The 19774-nt window shown below is 39.1% G+C and overlaps 1 protein-coding gene across 1 annotated transcript in view; it reads left to right on the plus strand.

Moving 5' to 3' along the window:
- TFB1M (transcription factor B1, mitochondrial) overlaps positions 1-19774 on the plus strand; it is a 66664-nt gene that overhangs the window by 1497 nt on the left and 45393 nt on the right. The window contains exons 2-4 of the mRNA XM_036766923.1: positions 2722-2873; positions 13087-13195; positions 14125-14276. Of these exons, the coding sequence (XP_036622818.1) occupies positions 2722-2873; positions 13087-13195; positions 14125-14276 (413 nt within the window). The remainder of the gene's footprint in view (positions 1-2721; positions 2874-13086; positions 13196-14124; positions 14277-19774) is intronic.

The following is a 19774-nucleotide window of genomic DNA, read 5'->3' on the forward strand; positions in this document are numbered from 1 at the left end:
TTTGTTCTTTGATCCACTCATTCAGGATTTGATTATGTCATATGATTATGCTAGCTGTCTTTTGCGTTTTTTCCATATATAAATCGCAATTTTTATTGTGTTATCATCTGTAAAGAAAATATTTAGTTTTTTTAAACGTGTTTAATATGTTTTACATTTATAGAGCCTAACGTGAAGGTCAAGGAAGATTTTTGTTTTCCTGGGAAAAGGCCCCTGGAGTTGATGACTTGGTCATTAATGACTTGAGAGCAGTTAAAATTTTTTGGTGAAGATAGAAACTGAATTGTACAAGGTTTTGAAGAGGGAGTTGACAGTGAAAGAACTAGAAGTCAAAAGCATAGATAACTTTTAAGAATTTGGCGAGGAAAGAGAGCACGGTGGCTTGAGGGGTAAGAACAAGGAAATCCCTCCTAACTACCCTCCCCCCCCATGGGAAACCCGGAAACCCGCACAGGAGAACCTAGCTGTGTTTATATTTGGGGGGAAGGAGATAAAGAAATTGAAGATACGAGAGGGCACATGATTGATAGTGCTTCCTAGAGGAAGCAGGAAGGACACAAGTGGAGGAGATTAGTCTTGGCAAGGAAGGTATTTCTTCTTGATGCCCGAGAGAACAAGGAAGGAAAAGACAGATGCAGAGGTTTTGAAGCATGGAGGGACTTAGTGCTAAACTGGCTTGATCTTAACACGATTGGAAGTTGAGGTCACCTCCTGAGAATGAAGGAGGTTAGGGAATGCGGGGTGAGGGAATAAGCATTCATTAAGCTTCTGCAGTGTGCCAGGCAGTGTGTTAAATGCTTTCACAAATACTGTTTTATTTGTTCCTCACATCAACCCTGGGAGATAGGTGTTATTATTATCACACACAACCCTTTTTTAACTGAGGAAACTGAGGCAAACAGGTTCAGTGATTTGCCCAAATTCACATAGGTAATAAGTGGCAGAAGCCGCATTTGAACTCAGGTGTTCTGACCTCAGGCCCAGAGGCAAAGTTAGGCTTTATATCAGGAAAAAACTTCCTAACAGTTCTATCAAAAATAAAACAGGCTGCCTTGGGAGGTACTGAGATCTCATCTTCAAGCAGAGGTTGGATGACCACTTATTAAGATATTTTATAGTTGAGATTTCCTTTTAGATATGGCTTACTGGATTGCTGCCAAGGTCCCTACCAATTCTCAAATTCTGTTATTCATACATCTTATGGTGTAATGGTGTGTTTACTAAATAAATTGCTGTCCTAGTCAGTCCTTTGAAGTCCTTTGGGCTTATGGGAGGTTTCATAAAAGAATCAGACTTGTCAATAATAGCTTAAAGCAGTAGGCTTTTATTTTAACACATTTTAACTCAAACAAGGAATAGCTTAAGACAGAGGTGTCAGACTCATTAAGAGAGGGAAAATCTCTCAAGCATGGCATAAGCCGGATTAAAATGTAATTGGGAAATGTTTAACAAAATAAGTCAAAAAACCCAGTATAACATAATGTTTATTTTTGTTTCTCTCAGTATGCACCCTGCAGGGATCCATTTCTATTTGAGTTTAACAACACTGACTTAAGAGACAGCCTTGGATGGGAGGGGGCAGTTTGCAATCACTCCTTCTCTCTGCCCCTCCACCATTCCTTCCACCCCACTGGCTATAGGGATTTTATTTGGGTTTGATACCTAGTTTGAGACACCCTTAGGATAGAAGGAAACCAGGGGAGGATACAGTGAGGGCAGTTTGTAATCACTCTTCCCTCCCATTCATTCACAGGCAGAAAGCACTGCCAAACTCTCCTTGTCTTGCTGCCAAAGCAGAGAAGGAAAGGGATGCATCTGTGCTGTGCACTAAACCTCTGGTGCATTTTTCTGGCCGCTGCTGGTTGGATGGGGGGTAGAGGGGGCCTATCAACAACGGGCCTGTGGAGCCTCCGCTTCTAAACTTAGCATCAGCAGCTCTCTCAGTTTGCTGGGATCCTTTGTCACCTCCACACCATGATAGCCCAGTGACGTAAGATATAGCCAAGGGTTTTTAGGGAGGAATGTGTGTTTACTTTGGAACTTCTGATTCTCTGTCTCTATAAGGAGATATTGGAGGTTAGGTAGGGCAATGATCATTGACCACAGAGAGAGAGAGAGAGAGAGAGAGTGTGTGTGTGCGTGTGTGTGTTGGACATGGAGGTTTCTAAGAGTTTTCAGAAAGGGAACATTTGGGGAGCCTGCTGCCTTTTTTTTTTTTAAATTAATGAACAAAGGAAGGAACAGCCCCCAAATCCAAAACTTTTTTGAACTATTATAGTTACATTATTACCGATTTTTAAAGCATTATTATAACTGAGTGGCAAATAAAGATAAATACTGCATGCTCATTATGTGTTGTTTACTAGAGGCGTTTATTGAAAAATCATTGAATGGGGGGATAGCGGATGTAGTGCTAGACCTTGAGTCAGAAAGAACTGAATTTGGATATTGCTAAAGGCACTTGTCAGCTGGATAACAGTGGGAAAATCATTTAACCTTCTGTAGCCTCAGTTTACTCATCACCTACCTCACATGGTTCTGAGGCCCACATGAGTTAACATGTAAAATTCTTTGTAAAGCTTAAAATTGCTATCTACATGCTAGCCATTATTATTGATGTGAGAATGATCGATGGGCTTTGCATACTCATTTTCACTTCTAAATTCACTTCCAAGATTGGCATTTTACAAGAGATATGTATGTTGAACTTTCTTTTTCTAGATAAGATTGTACGAAAGACTGGCAATCTGAAAAATGCTCATGTTTATGAAGTAGGCCCTGGGCCAGGTGGCATCACAAGATCCATTCTTAATGCCCAAGTAGCTGATCTTATCGTGGTTGAGAAGGACACTCGGTTCATTCCTGGGTTACAGGTGAGAAACTTAAGCTGTTTATTTTGATGAACGCTGAATTTTAAGCGTTAGGCATGGAAGCTGAATAAGATCCTTCTATGTGAACTCTATTTATCCAGAAATAGTCACTCTTTATATGGTTGTTTTAGTAAAATAAGGGAGTTTTAGGGAGTTGTATGTAATTTCCTGTCAATTTGAACACAATTTAGAAATAGCATCCTTAGTTACTGGTCAGGCTTTTTTCAATTACATTTTAGCTTTGTCCACTTAAAAGATTAGGGGATACTTGACTCTTTTTTTGTATGTGTGTGGGGCCAATTTTAAATATATTTTATTTTCCAGGACAAGATTTGCATTTCTATTTGTTTACAGTACTGATAAAGTGCGCTGTTGTTCACTTCTTTCCCTCTGTACGTGTTTAAGTATTCAGAGTGCCCAGATTTACACAGTAGTTTAAATCTTACTTTCAAACTGTTATTGCCTTGGCAACAAATTTAGATCCTTCAACATTTGGAAAGCTGTGTGGAATGCTCTTTCTTCTGATGTGTTTAGTCAACTTCAGTGGTGAGTCTAGAAGAAGCACCTCCAGGTGGGGCTGCTCCACCCCCCCCCCCCGGAAACACCCCAGGAATGCCTCCGTGGCACCTGGTGTAGTTTAGCAATAATGGGGTTGCAGACCTTCTCCGATTCTTCCTTCTCAGCAGTCTGGTCTTTATCTACTTGGTGGATTAATTTCATTACATTTGTCAAGGATCTGTCTTCTGTTTGCGTCCATCACCAATTTTGCCTTGGGGTTTCTCACCCTCTGCAGTAGGCTTCATGTTGAAAGGGTAAGATTCAAGCGAATTCTTGAAAGATATCTTGTCTCTCTGCTTCTCACTTTCAGCCTTGTGTCTCTCAGCTTCCTGAACCATACATTCAATGTCTCCTTTTCTCAGACAACCTTTGTCATTGGTCACGGTGGTCTTACTTTTCTTGCTGCGGCTCTTAACCACAACAGAAATGTTGAGAGTGCCGTTTGCAGCGGTATCAAATGTTACCTCGTTCTCAGGAACACCACTGGGGCAAGGGGATTCCTGGGCACTCAAACTTGCCATGCAGGTTGTTATCCTTTGTCATTGATCTCTCACCTTCGTAAACCTGAATAAGCATATCAGGTTTGTCTGAGGAACTGGTGGGGATAGTTTGATTAGAACTGTTGTAAAACAGCCAGCAGTTTCAGTTCCAAGGGAAAGAAGAGTAATGTCCAACAGCAGCATATGCTTAGATGTATCTCCAGATGAGATGGCAGCCTGGACAGAGGCACCACAGGCAACAGCCTCATCGGAATTAATGCTCTTGTGGAGCTCCTTGCCACAGAAGAAGGCTTGCAGAAGCTTTTGGATTTTGGAGATCTGAGTGGAACCACCCACCAAGATGATGTCATGAATTTATGATTTGTCTAGCTTGGCGTCTCTCAGGGCCTTTTTCACAGCATCCAATGTGCCACGGAAGAGGTCAGCAGCATTCAGTTCTTCAAAACAGACATGGGTGATAGAGGTATAGAAGTCAATATAGAGTGAGACAATTTCAATATTCATCAGAAGAGAGGGTGTGCTTTTGCTTGAACTCAGAAATAAAATGGTTGACCCTGCAGTTGTTAAAGTCCTCCCCACTCTGTTAAGTGTCCCCAGATGTAGACTTGACTCCAGAGATGCTGTCTTCAGTGGTAAGAATGGAGACATTAAAAGTACCACCTCCAAGGTCAAAGATCAACACATTTCTCTTAGCACCAACTTTTTTGTCCAAGCCGTAAGCAATAGCAGCAGCAGTTGGCTCATTGATGATTCAGAGCACATTGAGACAAGCAGTGGTTCCACCATTTTTGGTGACCTGACATTGAAAATCATTGAAGTAGGCTGGTACTCTGACAACAGCATTTGTGACAGTCTTCTTCCTAAGGGAAGCTTCAGCAATTTCTTTCATCTTGGTCAAGACCATAGCAGGTACTTCTTCTGGATAGAAACTTTTGGTCTCCCCTTTGTCCTCCACTTGGACCTTAGGCCCGCTTGCATCATTCACTTGAAAGGCCAGTGCTTCATGTTTGATTGCACAGCAGTAGCATCAAATCTGTGACCAACTAGATATTTAGCATCAAAGACTGTGTTGGTGAGGTTTATTGCAACTTGATTCTTTGCAGTATCACCACTTAAACATTCTGTGTTGGTGAAGGCAATGTAGCTTGGGGTCATCCTGTTTCCTTGGTCATTGGCAATACTCTTCACTTTCCCATATTGGAAGACACCCACACAGGAATAAATGGTGCCAAGATCAATACCAACTTCAGGTCCCTTTGACATGGTTGCTGGGATATTGGAGGTCATGGCTAACCCCTATGGAGAAAGAAGGAATGCTGGTGTGCTGAATAGCAAGACTTGACTCTTATATGAAAAAGACTTGAGGGGCAGCTATGTGGTGCAGTGAGAAACCACCAGCCCTGGAGTCAGGAGGACCTCAGTTCAAATCTGGCCTCAGTCACTTGACACACTAGCTGTGTGACCTTGGGCAAGTCACTTAACCCCAATTGCCCTGCCTTCCCCCCTCAAAATAAAAAAAAGAAAAATCTAAAAAAAAAATCCAGTGTTTTAGGGGCAGCTAGGTGGCACAGTGAGTAGAGCACTGGCCCTGGAGTCAGGAGGACCTGAGTTCAAATCCAGCCTCAGACACTTGACACACTTACTAGCTGTGTGACCTTGGGCAAGTCACTTAACCCCAATTGCCCTGACTTCCCCCCTCAAAAAACGAAACCAAAACAAAAAAGACTTGAGGGTTTTAGTTTACTACAAACTCTACAGGGTCACATGACTTCTTAAGACAATTACATAGTAACTGAAGTCTTCATTAATAGCTATACAGGTCCAAGGTCCAAGGAGAGAGTAGACCTAAGTATCCAGTACTTATTTGGCTGCATATCGAGTTCTACATTCCGTTCTGTTTACCACATTTTAAGAGGGATAAGTCCAGATTTCTTAAATCCAAGTGCATTGTTCTTTCTATTCTACTCTGCCGGCTTCTTAGACATGTACATAATATCTCAAATGGTGAAATAAGTTGGCTTTTAAAAAAAATAAAGGTAATACCCTTGAAATACATAAAACTTTCTTCTTCTTATGTGATACCTTTCCTTACTAGGAAAGAGGGGTATCACATTCAAATCTGTTCCCAAATTAATCTCTCTTTCTCCAAAGATTGTATACAAATAGATACTTATGTTTCCCTATCTTACTTGAGCTAAGATATATGCTCTTCAAACACAAGAACCAAGTTTTCGCTACTTTTTTTATCCCTAGGCTCTTGGCATCTAATTATAATGTCATGTATCCTGTGAATACTTAATAAATATTAATAAAATTTAATTAAATAAAAAAGCCTATAGCACTAAGAGAGAGAAATTAAAACTATAAATACCAGTAAAGATGATATACAATTATCTCTATTTGCATTTGGCATTATGGTTTACTTAGAAAACTCCAGAGAACCTGAGAGGAAACTAATCAGGGCAATTAATAGCTCTAGTGAAATGGTAGTCTGTCTTTCTTTCCTCCCTCCCTTCCTTTTTTCCTTCATTCTTTTTTCTCTCCTTGCCTTTATCCCTTCTTTCCCTCCTCCCTTCCCTCTCAACCATTTCCTTGCTTCTTCCCTTTCCTCTTTCTCTTTTTCCTTTTTTTCCTCCCTTCCTGTGATTTCATCAGTGTAGAGAGTGCCTGGTGATGAACTTCTGCTGTCAGTGCATATCCTTACCTTCCCTGCAAATTATAGTTTTAGTGTTGCCTGTATGCAAAACTGCAATACTTAAATTGAGAAAAATCATTAGCATTTTTATTCAGTACTAAAAAAATGAGGAAATGATAGAAAAATCATTTTCAAAATAGCTACAAAATATATGTAATAATTATGAATTAATCTAAAAGATTTTATTATAGAAATCGAGGAAGTAGGGAATATTTATTAAAAGAATAGAGATATTTATTATCATAGTTGGACCACACATTAAAGTAATTATACTCAAATTTATTTACAGATTTTGTCCTACAGCAAGCAAACTACTAAGGGAGAATTTTATACAACTAAGCAAAATAATTTTTAAAATTCATTTGGAGAAACAATATCTAGGATCTCAAGAGAAATAATAAAAAAAGTTGGAATGAAGGGGACTTTGTAGCATCAAACTATGTACTGAAGCAGCAGTCATCAAAACTATTTAGATTTGATGGTTAAAATAGAAAAGTAGACCAGTAGAATGTATTAGGTGGGACTGAAAAGCAAATGAGCTTAGTAGCTCACTTTTCAAAAAATCTTCGAATACAATTTACTTTCTATATGGCAACACCTTCGGGGTGGGAGGTGCAAATGGGAAAGCAGTTTGGCCAGAAAAGTAGGGTTAGACCAGCAACTACACCACGTACCATAATAAGCTTATGCGGACAAGCAGCCTCAACTATGAAGTCACAAATAATTTAGAGTAGAATGGAAGGGGTTAACTTTCTCACAACTAATTAGGAAAAGGATTCATAAATGAAGAAAGATCCCAAAAGACAAAATGGACAATTTTGGTTATATTCATTAAAAAGCTTTTATACAAACAAAATCAGTGCAACTAAGTAGGAGGAAATCTTTTCATAAGTATCTGTGATAAAAATCTGGTATTCAAGATATGTAGGAAATTGACATAAATAGATTAAGAACAATTTCCCTTGGAAATTGGCATGAGCATATTAGACTAGGAACTATTTCCCTAGATAAATAGTCCAAAGATATCAACAACTTTAAAGAGAAATAGAATATTCAACAACCATAGTGGGGGAAGATCCAAATCACTAAAAAGAAGAGCAATACACAAGTTTCACCTGTCAACCATCAAATTACCACAGGCAATGAAAGATAAAAGTCAGTATTTTAAGGGCTGGAGAAAGATAGACGGTCCAATCCACTGTTTGGAAAGCTAAAAATTGTTCCAACTTTTCTGGAAACAATTAGAATTATATAAGAAAAGTTATTAAACTATTCATATTCTTTAATACAGAGAATCCACTGCTGAGCATTTACCCCAAGGAAATCTTGATAGCAAGAGACATTTCATAAATATTAATGGTCTCACTTTTTGTTATATCAAAATAATTGGAAACGGAATGGGTACGTATCGATTGAAGGATGACAGAACTAATGGCGTTGACACTGTTGATCACTCTCTCCTCCTTCACCCTCCCTCTTTTCTCTAGGTTTTTAGGACACCACTCTTTGCTGGTTCTCTTCCTCTCTGACCACCCCTTTTGAGCTTCCTTCGCCGAACCCTCATCCAATTCATGCTCTCTGATTGTGGGTGTCCCATAAGACTCTGTCCTCTTCTCTTCTCCCTCATTAGCTCCTATGGATTTAATTACCATCTATGCTGACATTCAGTCTCACATCTCCAGTTGCCTTTGAGATGAGGATCTCAAACTGGATATTCAGGAAACATCTTAAACACACGTCTGAAATAGAATTTATTATCTTTCCCCCTAAATCTTCTCCACTTCCTTCTTTCACACACATGCACACACCCACACGCACACACACCCTTCGCCCCAGCCCATATCCAATCTGTTGCCAAGGTTTGTCGATTTCATCTTTGCAACATCTCTTGAATATGCCCCCTTCTCTTCTCTGACACTGCCACCACTGTGGCTCAGGTACTGTTGGGTCCGCTGGCCTCAGCTTTCTTCCCATTCCAATCCATCCTCCATCAGTCACTAAGCGATTTTCTTAGAACACAAATTCAACTATGTCACTCCTCCCACCCCACCCCCACCCCCCAATAAACTCTAGTGGCTCCCTATCACCTCCAGAATCAAATACAAATCCTTTGCTTGGCATTCAAGGGCCTTCATAACTTTGCCCCCTTCTATTTTTCCAGGCTTCTTACCTTACTTACACTTTATTCCCCACCCTCTACTGTTTAATCCAGTGACACTGGCCTCCCAGCTATTGCACAAACAAGACTTTCCTGTCTCTTGGCTTTGGGAATTTTCTCTGGATGTTACCCATGCCTGGAATGCTCACTCTCCTTCCTCATCTTTTCCTACTGGCTTTCCTGGCTTCCTTTTAGTCCCAACTAGAATCACATCTTTTATAGGAAGCCTTTCTCAATCCCTCTTAAATCTGGTGCCTTCCCTCTGTTAATCTATTTATTTATTTATTCATCATGTATGTATTTGTTTGTTGTTTCCCCTGTTAGAATGGGAGCTTCTTAAGGGCAGACTGTCATTTGCCTCTTTTTGTATCCTCAGCACTTGGCACAGTGTCTAGCACGTAGTAGGTGCTTGGTAGATGTTTATTGATTGATTCATTGATTGATATAGAGAGAACTACCCACAAGAAGCTGAAAGCCATGTGCTCTCAATATGTAGTCTGAGCTTTGGTGTTCTTTTTGGTGCTAGATTAAAGTGTACTTGATTCTGCCGTTACTCTGCTGCTTATGGCCAAAGCAAGAGAACATAGAAAAGGAAGAGATTGGGTAGAATGAGTTTTGCTTTGATTGACCAGGCAGGTTATAAAGAGAGGTTACCAGGTAAGTCAGGGCAATAAGGATTTATTAAGTATCTACTAAGAGGAAGGAAATAAGCATTTATTAAAATCCTTCCTGTGTGCCAGGTACTGTATGCTAAACAAAATGAAAGGCAGTCCCAGCCTTCAAGGAGCTTACCTTCTAATGGGGCATATTAAAACATAAAAGGAGAGCTGAAAAGTGGGCAGCTGTGGGGATGGGGCTAAGGCCAGAGAGATGAAATGTCATGGGGAGGGGGATGTTATTGCAGTTGAGAAGTAAGAAACAAGGCCAGGAGGGTAATGGAGGCTGGCTTGGGCCTGTTCTATGCCACCTAGTTAGCCAGTCAGCATTTATTAAGGACCTACTGTGTGCCAGATGCTGTACTAAGTGTATTAGAAGACCCTAAAGATCCTGAACTTCTTGCAGGCCTGATCATCATCCCTCTCTGGCACTAGCCAAACATTAGGCCATCAGAGGCAGATTTAGAAGCAGTCTTGCCCTTACCTGCAGAACAGGGAGACAGGGATAAATGGCAGCAGTTACATAACACCCACTGTTTTCCTCACAAAAGTAGGTAGTAGAAGCACCCACTTTACTTGAGAAAACTGTACCTCAGAAACCTTAAATAATTTGCCCACAATCACAAAGCTGTTAAGCGGTGTCATCAGGATTTGAATCCAGGTCTTTTGAATCCAAATACCACTTTGAACTTCATCTCTAGCTGTATTATTTGATTTAACACCTCCATTTTAGTACTGATTATATTGATTCCCCTGTTACATCTGTTTCTCTTCCCTCTTAAATTTAAGTTTCATTAGAGCAGAGCCAGTGTTTCTTACTATGAATTTCAATAGTTCTATATCAGGCACTAATAGACACCTGCTGAATATTTGTTGATTACCTAAATCTGTGCTTACAGCTGGCAAAAAAATTTTCAAAACTAGAATCCAACATCTTAATCAGACTACCTTCCCCAAAGTATTCCATAAGTGGTAAGTGGGAAAGGGACAAAGAGATGATTTTATGAGCTGAGGTGTTTGCAGGAAGAGCTCCATCTTTTATTAGAGTATGGAAGGAATGAGATGTAACTGTGTCCTGAAGCAGTTGTGAAGTAATAACTTGACGTAACATCCAGAGATTCCCTTGGTATTTCAGGGAGAATAATTTAGTAGATTTAATGGGCAGTATTCGGTCAACTTGTACATCGTACCCAGATTTTTATTTATTTTTTTTTTGAAGAGCTGCTTTTTGGTATATGGAACATGGAATATTAGGTCTGGAATGGACCATAGAATTAGGTACTTAGACCTGGAACGGACCATCTGGTTCAATAACTTCATTTTAAGGATAAGGAAGAAAGGGGGCCCAGAAAAGTAAAGTGATGTGGCCAAGTTTTTACAGCTCATTAGTGGCAGAGCCATGGCTAGAGCTTCAGGCCTTCTGATCTCCAGGCCAGTACTCTGCCTGGAGATTGTTACACAGGGAGAGAGGGAAGCATCCTAAGAGTAAGGTGTGGGAAGGTTTGGGGTAGAGGCTAGGATGTTCCCAGCTAAACTTCCCTCTTTCTTGGGAATCCTGGTAAATTGGGGATCATAGCAGCAACAGTTACCTTAGAGCATTATCAGTGAATACATTGAGATGTAGCATTAAATCAAATGGTTGGGGATACATTTAATAAGCAATTTTCTCCTAATAAAATTTGAAAGTTAAATGAATATTTAAATATCATTTGCCTCCTTTCCCACATATGTTTCATCCCAGTTTTTTCAATTTCCGTTTTGTTCTTAATCTGTGAAATGAGAAAAGTGGCGTCCTAGATAGAAGTTGTCTGTCCAAAGTTTAAACTGAAATAGAAGCCATTCTGAAGATAGAAATGAAAAGTAGCTTGACATAGAAGGCTGAAGGGAGAGTGGGATCATGAACAAATCACCTATTTCCATTTTACTGAAGAAAAACAAGTATTAGGATCCTCCCCCACCCCACCCCACCCAGCATAGTTTTATGAAACTTTGGCCATGTAACAGTAACAGTCAGAGCCAAAGGTAGATGTGGAGCTCTCTCTAGAGTCAGACAAAAAGGTCTGGGTTAAGGGCCAGGCTTTGACAGTAATGCATGCTGGCCAGATGAGGCCTGACTAGCCCCTTAACCTCTCAGGGCTTCTGAACTGCATTGGTAGAGGGGCTTTCCTCACTGGGAGTTGCCTGTACCAGTGACATCTATCATCAGACCTCTTCCCTCTTGTTAGCAAACAGATGTTGAGATTCATGGAGCATTTTCTTTCTGATGACATTGAGAGGTCAACAGGACAGGCATATTTGTGACCATTTTACACATGAGAAGACTCATGCTTATAGTGGTTAAGTCATTGCCCAGGGCTGCACAAATGATAAGCTCCTATCTAGTACCTTTTTTTGCTTTAACTCACTGCCTTCTGAGGACCAACAGCAGCAGGTTGTCTAGGCAAAGAGGCAGGTGACCTGGTCTCTGATCTCGATCTTCCACTCCCTTCCTACCCGTGTAACCTTGGGCAAGGCTCTGAACTTGTCTGGACCTCATTTTCTTTATTTGCAAAATAAGGAGGTGGACAAAATAATCTAAGTTTTATCCCAGTTCTGAATCCTATGAAAATTTAGTCACCATCAGGTGTCAGCCTCCAGTGAAGTCAACTCATTTTAAAGAGGCATGTTAGAATTAAGGTTATAATTTGCTTTGGTCAAGTTACTTCTCATCACTTCTGTTAAGGGCTTCTTATTGCCTACCCAAAAAAGGTTGAAACTCCTTAGACTGGCATTCAGAGGCCTTCCATGATTTGGTGTGACTTTGCCTCTTTCCGTGGAGCCTGTGTTCTAGCCAAGTTGGCCTATTCAGCAGTCCATATCTGCCCTATGTTCCCCCCATGTCTCTGCCTTTCATCATGCTTTTTTCCCTAGGCCTATAATATTTTCCCCTTCTACCTATGGAAATCTTTAGATCCCAGTTCAGATGATACTCTTGTCCTTGAAGCTTTCCTTGATTCCTTAATGACAGCCCCGCCCATCAAGCCTCATAACAATTTTTACCTTTCATACAATGGCCATATTTTATTTTGTATTATAGTTTATTTTGTATGTGTAATGTCCCCAAATGGACTGTTTCTTTTCTAAATTTTGAATTTTCCTCATGCCTAACATGATGCTTTATATAGAGTAGGTGCCTAATGTTTCTTGAGTCAAATTGTTATAATAATAAGTATAGTGATAATCACAATATTACCATTTAAAGGGGAATCTTTAGTAGCCTTCTGTTTTCCCTTTTCTATCCATTTCACTTTATTTCCTTCAAAAATATGACTGATCTTTGTATCCCCAGTGCTTAAAATAGTCCTTAACACAGAAGTGACATTGATTAAATATTTGGTAAGTTGGATAAAGCATGCAGAAACAAGCCTGTTCCAGTAAATGACATTGTTCAGAACAAAAGTAAGTCAGCATTACTATCCTGTTTTGAAGATATTTAAATTAAGGCTTGTAAGTTTTATATAATGTGAACCTGTAGCAGAGCTGGAGTGAGGAACTTATATGTCCTCCTGAAGTTGGTTTATTCCCACGTAAGTTTGAAATTGAAAATATGTAGATTTTTATATAGTATCAGAAATGAATTAATAAATTTTATTTGGTTTTCATAAAATAGATGCTATCTGATGCAGCACCTGGAAAACTGAGAATTGTCCATGGGGATGTTATGACATTTAAATTAGAAAAGGCTTTTCCAGAACACCTTCGAAGAAAGTGGGAAGATGGTAAGTGTTTACTTGTGATTTTCATTTATTTTGAAATGTTTATTGTCATTACTGTTTCTCTGAACAAGTTTTTTAAAAATCGCCTGAATTATACCATTGTAAATGAGAAAATATTTTATGATTTTCTTCTAAGAACTTGCTATTTTTTCTTTGTTGAAATTTTTTTACTTCATATGTTCAAAATTTTGCTTTGTGTGTTTATGTTTTTATTCCCCTCCAAAGATATCATAAGCCCTGTATCTCCGATCCTCTAAAAGCATTGAGGAATGTTTAAAAATGTCTGTGCCCCCCTCCGTTTTTGGAGTAAGGGGAAAACAAATGGTTTAGTAAGTTTAAGTAGCAATCAGTTTTCTTGTGTTCTAATCCTAACTCTGTAGCTACGTAAAAATTATATAGCTGGATGGCGCTTATTTAATTGTAGAGGAAAGGAGTGAAGCATAGAGTGACTAATGTAGGTTGAAGTAAATCACTGTATCGCTGTTGTTTACATAGTTGTTTTGAATTTTACTAGTGTGGTTGTAATTGCTTTCAGGGCTCTTACGAGAATAAAATCAAATTTGGTACAAAATAGCAAAGTTTGTTTTAAAGAAAAAACCCACGTTGTATAGTAGTTTGGAAACATTAAAAACATAATTACATGTAAACAACTTTGTATTAGACTTTATTTATTATTATTAGACTTCCTAATATGTTGTGTATTTTTTTGTTAGTGTTTTGGGGTCAGTGTTTCGCTGTGCACAAAATTTTAGGATTTAATTTTGATTTTGCAATGTAAATTTTTGGACAGTTTTTTTTTTTTTTTGCAATTCAAAAGCATCTTTTCATAAGCTTTATGTTAGTACAGTAATTACCCAGTTTTAATTTATCCTTCAAATGTGTTCAGAATATATTGATAAAATTATCTTGGGCCTTTCCCTTGATTCCAACAGATCCTCCAAATGTGTATATTATTGGCAACCTGCCTTTCAGTGTGTCTACTCCACTGATTATTAGGTGGCTTGAAAATATTTCTAAAAGAGATGGACCTTTTGTTTATGGCAGAACGCAGATGACCTTGACCTTTCAAAAGGAAGTGGCTGAGGTAAGCTTTTATTTGTCTAGACTTTAGACTGCTCCACCAGGAGACCTGGTTTGACTGATGGCTTTGTGATCACAGAGTCAGTAAACTTCAGCCATAAAGTCATCCAACATAAAGTAGGGATAATGATACGTCTGCTGCTTTGCTCTTAAGAAAGTACCTTTGAAATCCCAGATTCTTCTAGAACTGTGGAAGTAGCGCATAGCTTGGGTGCTGAAGCTTTAGGTGCTTTAACAGGAAAAGCAGGGACATGTGGTATGATGATGGAGCATCGGCAGGAAGTGAGAGGAGCCTGGTTCCCTTACCACTTTGCTTTGCTCTTCTTTATGTCATTTGTCACGTCATATTTTGTATTGTAGCCGTCTGTATGTGTATCTCAGCTCCTTACAAGACTGTTGGCTTTATGGGCCTTGAGACTGGCCTTTGCTTGTTCATAAATTTTGCATCTCCCCCAGTAGCTAGGTCTGCTCACAAGAGTTGTTTGATAAATGTTAGTGAAATGAGTAAAGGTAAAAGGGTTGAATCATTAAGACACACACTCACTCCCTAATTGTTAAAATTCATACCTTGTGCTTATACAAGGTGAGGCAGAAGCCACTTGACAGTTGAAAGATATCAGACAGTCTCTCCATTTGTACTGACTTTTGCCTCACCCTATAAATCAGATATTTCAAAGCACTTTTTTACACATTGTGTCATTCATAGTCTCAATTCACAATAAATAGAGATTATCTTAATTTTGGTTGTCAAGGTGGTACAATGGTTAAAGTGGTGGGCCTGAAGTCAGGAAGATCTGAGTTCAAATTCAGCCTCAGACACTTCTAGCTGCGTTACCCTGGGTAGGTCAGTTAACCTTGTTTGCCTCAGGTCCTCATCTGTAAAATGAGTTGGATATGAAAATGGCAAACCAATATCTTTGCCAAGAAAATTCCTCAAAAAAGAATCATGAAGAGTTAGATGTGACTGAAAACAACTAAGTACAAACAAAAATTAATTTTACAGGTGGAGAAAATTTAACTAGAATGTCTTAAGCAAGATTAATAGTGAATCAGCTGTTTTAAAAAAACATTAGGATATACATCCCTTTTTTCTTTGCTCTAGCTATGATTCACTACCTTATGTACTCTCTGAGCTGGTGGATCATATGAGTATTCTTAGAAGAAAACTATGGTTGATTAATTTGATGTGAAAACTGCTATTCTCCATACATGATTGTCTGCCAAATTAAAGTTTGTTGCTGTAGCATTGATGATTATCTGACAAAGCCCCAGCTGTGAGGCTCTGGAAGTTTTAGTTCATCCTGGTTGCCTCTTTTAGTAGACATTATTTCAAATTTGGTGCTGCTTGTACTTACATGCTTCGGTGAATCTGTGAGCTCATCAATATGGATACTTCCTCCATGTAGTTGAAACCCATCCAAACCTCCCAATCCTTGCAGTTTTTCAGAATGTCCTACCATGAGCCTTCCACAGAGGCTCACCCAGTGGGCCGGGGTGTTTGGTTTTCTTCACATATGGGCTGTCTGCCAGTTATCCCTTGCTCTTATCATGTGCCTAGCATACCTCTTTCCTGACATACATGTGTCTGGTGACATACTTTAACTGATTCTGCAGCACAGTTCTTCCTTACTAATATGTTGTGGCGTACTCACACCCATCATGTCCCTCACCTTAACTTCCAGGTGACTTAGAGCTTTCATTTTTAGAGCTGATATTCCATGACACAGAGCCATGCAGCATCATCCTAAGAATATTGTTTTAAAGATGGGCCTTAGTTTTAAGGAGAAACTCAGGGTCATTAAAAGCATGGCACGGTTTCCCAAAGACAAAGCAGCTTGCCCTACACCTCCAATTCAATGCTGGGTCCAGCTTACTAGCCATTTGTAATTTCTGTCCATTCAGTTATATGTCATAGATGTAATAATAGGTATTCTTCATTAGTTTGGTTTTTGGATGGTTAAAAAAGCAAACAAAAAAACCCCTCTTTTGGGTAATTGTGGATCCCAGAAGATTCTGTAGTGTTCTAGAGATTGATGCAATCAGTATAATTCTACCCGTAAGTAGGAGTATTTGGAGGACCACATCGTCTTTAAGGAATCTCTCTTCGACTGGATATTCTCCAAATAAATTAGGACCCCTGACTGTAGCATTTGGAATGAGGGATCCTTGTAGTCAGGAGGGCTTTAAATCAGAAGAAGACTTGATGATTTCCTTATACCCATTTCAGTTCATTCATTTGGTGGCAAATGCCACTTTAAATGAGAAACTGTGGAGTAACTGCACTAGAGAAGGGAAAAGGAACCCCCACACAGGACATGATGCGTCCACAAAATACTCATCAAAAGATACTCTTTCCAGCCTCCTGGAGACAAGAGTGGGACGCTGCAGATTTGGGGAGTGATGCTGCAGTTTTCAGATGGGGGTGGACTAACAGCTCCAAAAATGGCTTCTAAGTTTTTCCTTTGTGTGTAGGAAAGTCTCTGTCATATATTGGAATAAAGGAGAGAGGTAGGAAGAGAGCCAGGGCCTGTGATTCCATTGGTAGAGGAAATTCTTGGCAAGAAACATCCTCTGCCAATGACGAGGGTTGCCTTCTGTCCAACTTAGACTGTTAGAGAGCTGTCTACAGCCGGAAGTTAAGGGAGTTGCCAAAGTCTGTATAGCTATTATGCGTTGAGGCAACACTTGAACTCAGGACTTTCTATCTCTGAGGCTAGCTTTCTATCCATTAGGTAATACTACCTTTCATGTTGGCAGTTGTTGTTCAGTTTTCAGTCATGTCCAACTCTTTTTGAACCTTTTTTTGGGGGCGGAGTTTTCTTGGCAAAGATACTGGAATGGTTTGCTATTTCCTTTTCCAGCTTATTTTACAGATGAAGAAACTGAGGCAAAAGGGTTAAGTGACTTGCCCAGGGTCACACAGCTGAGGCCAGATTTGAACTCACGTCTTCCTGATTCTAGGCCCAGCACTCTATCCACTGTGCCACCTAGCTGCTATGTTAGAAATATTCTCTTCTTTTCAGGAGGTCTAGGAGAGTAATTCATGAGGAATAAAATGGTACTGACTCCCTCTGCTTCCACATCTGTGCTTTCTATCTTTGAATCTAATAATTAGTTGAGGAGGATGAGAGTATGGGACTAGAATATTCACTGATTTACCTGAGGTTAACTGATAAGGGGGAATATGTAGTGTCTTATATATGATGCCATATTTTATGAGGCTATCTGGACCCAGATGTGTGGATGAGAGACATGTTGCAAGAGAAGCTATAAAGTGGAGTTTTCTCCTATTCAGTTGGATGGCTAGTTTGAGATGTTACATTCTCTATATCTGTATATCTATATGTAGTTGTGAGATGGCAAAAAGTGGTCCATTATGGAGTATTGCTTGTGAAAATCTGTTTTTCCTTACTAATGCACTCTTTGAGGAATGTAATACATTAATTCATTCAGTTCACGTGGAGGTGACCCTCAGAGATTTTGTGTAGACTGTAGACTTGGGAGTAGTTTAAATGGATAACTGTTAATGTTTTCTTGACCACCTTTTTTTTTTAAATTAATAAGGTCCAGGATTTTCTCCATCCCTTCGCACCTTTCCCCTGCTTTAGAAACCTTTTAAATCATTCTCCTTCAGTGTCTTCAGAATTGTGTGCTCTCTAGTACGGGTCTCCTTTGTAGATACTTGGTACAGCTCCACATCTTTGTTGTTTTTAGTGAGCTCTCATTATTTTTGCTTTCTCTGTAAGCACCTCAGGGACTGTGACAGTAGAGTCCAAGTGTGATGCTTCCATTTTCCTTGATGGAAAAAAAGAGTTTGTTTTAATAATTTTTGCACATCTTTTCTAATTTTCTTTTGTTTTCAACCTTGAATGCTCTTGGGATGAATTTGCTTAGTTGGCTATTTTGCCAAGCTTTCTTTAGACTGGTTGACCCTCCACCGTGTCTCACTGCTTTATGAGGTGACACTGCTCATGATCTCCCATCATCCTTCTTCATAGTAGTTTACAAATGAGAATCCAGTTTTCCCTTTGACAGCCATCTAATCTTTCTCCATTTGGTATATAAATCAAAAGTACGCTGAATAAAGTGCTTTCTGGGCTCTTTCTGTCTCTTCATTGTAGCAATTAATTTGTATTGTTTTAACCTAGGAATGAAATTAATATAGTTGGTGTTGATTTTATTTCAGTGGTCATCTCTGATTTTTTATTTTTTTCATAGTTTATTTAAATAATTCAGGATTAAATCATTTGTATGGCATGTCTTCTTGTTACTATTCTTGTAAAATCAGATGAGCCACTGGGCTGATTGCACAAATAGCAAACTCAGGGATAATTCCCATGTGACTTTGATGGGAGCGTGAAAAATACCTAGTTGGAGAAAACATTTAGGGCACCAAATCAAATGGTTTTTTATAGTAAAAAAAACAAATCAAGTACCACGGAGTCTTGTATTCTCTACCTTCCAGTCATTTGTATGGTTGTAAAAATATGGTCTGCTATATAGCTTATCATTTTTGAAAGTCTACCTGTTTTTTCCTCGTTCCTTCTTCAAGGATGTCTTCAATACTAGACTTTTCGTAATGATTTTGTGGAGATGGGAAAGTAGGCATATGTGTTGGTAGTTATTTTTATTTCTTGATGATGATTTTTCCCCACTAAGGGGAAAAATACCTTTCAGACACTTTGAGATATTAGTACTTTTAAAACAGCTACCTACAGCAAAGATCTCCTCTGTATATACTTTGTTTAGTCAGCTCAATTCACTAACTATTTACTGTAAGTCAGGCACTATGCTAAACCCGGAGGATACAAATAAGAAAAAGAAGACAATTTCTGCCCTCAAGGATCTAATTTGTTGGGGAAAGAGAGCACACAAAAGGAAGTTGAAAAGTAGAGATGTAAGAGAAAATGCTAAAGGGGGACTGTGTTCTTGACATGGAGGCTGCCCCCATGTCAAGAAGCCCCAGAGGTGAGAGACAGAATGTAGTATTTGCGGAATAGCAATAAGGCCAGTTTATCAGGATGAAAAAAATGTCTGAAGTATATTAACGTAACAATAATGGTGGAAAGGTAGATTGGAGCCAAATTGTGAAGGATTTTAAGTGGGAAAGAGAAGATCATGGAAGAAATTAGAACTTCTAGATTTCAGTGAGCAAGGGCATTACATGGTCAGACTTGTGCTTTAGGAATACGTGACAAGGATCTCACATTTGAATACGATCACTTATATTAATGGTGGGCTACATTAGTAGGCATCTGAAAACTGTGATTCTTAGCACCTATTGTATACCTTTCTGCCACTACTGAAGTAGAAGTAGCCGAGAAAAAGGTATGCTCATTTTTATTCCCATTCAGTTTTCTTTAGAGGTCTATCATATCTAACTTTTCTATGCTTCTAATCAGCTCCGTAATTTCTTTCTTACATATTTTATGGTTAGATTTTCTAGCTCTGAGAAATGAAAGTTGAGGTCCCCCACCATATAGTTTTACTGTCTATTTCCTC

The sequence above is a fragment of the Trichosurus vulpecula genome, chromosome 7 (genome assembly GCF_011100635.1).
Source record: "Trichosurus vulpecula isolate mTriVul1 chromosome 7, mTriVul1.pri, whole genome shotgun sequence".
NCBI classification, from domain to species: domain Eukaryota; kingdom Metazoa; phylum Chordata; class Mammalia; order Diprotodontia; family Phalangeridae; genus Trichosurus; species Trichosurus vulpecula.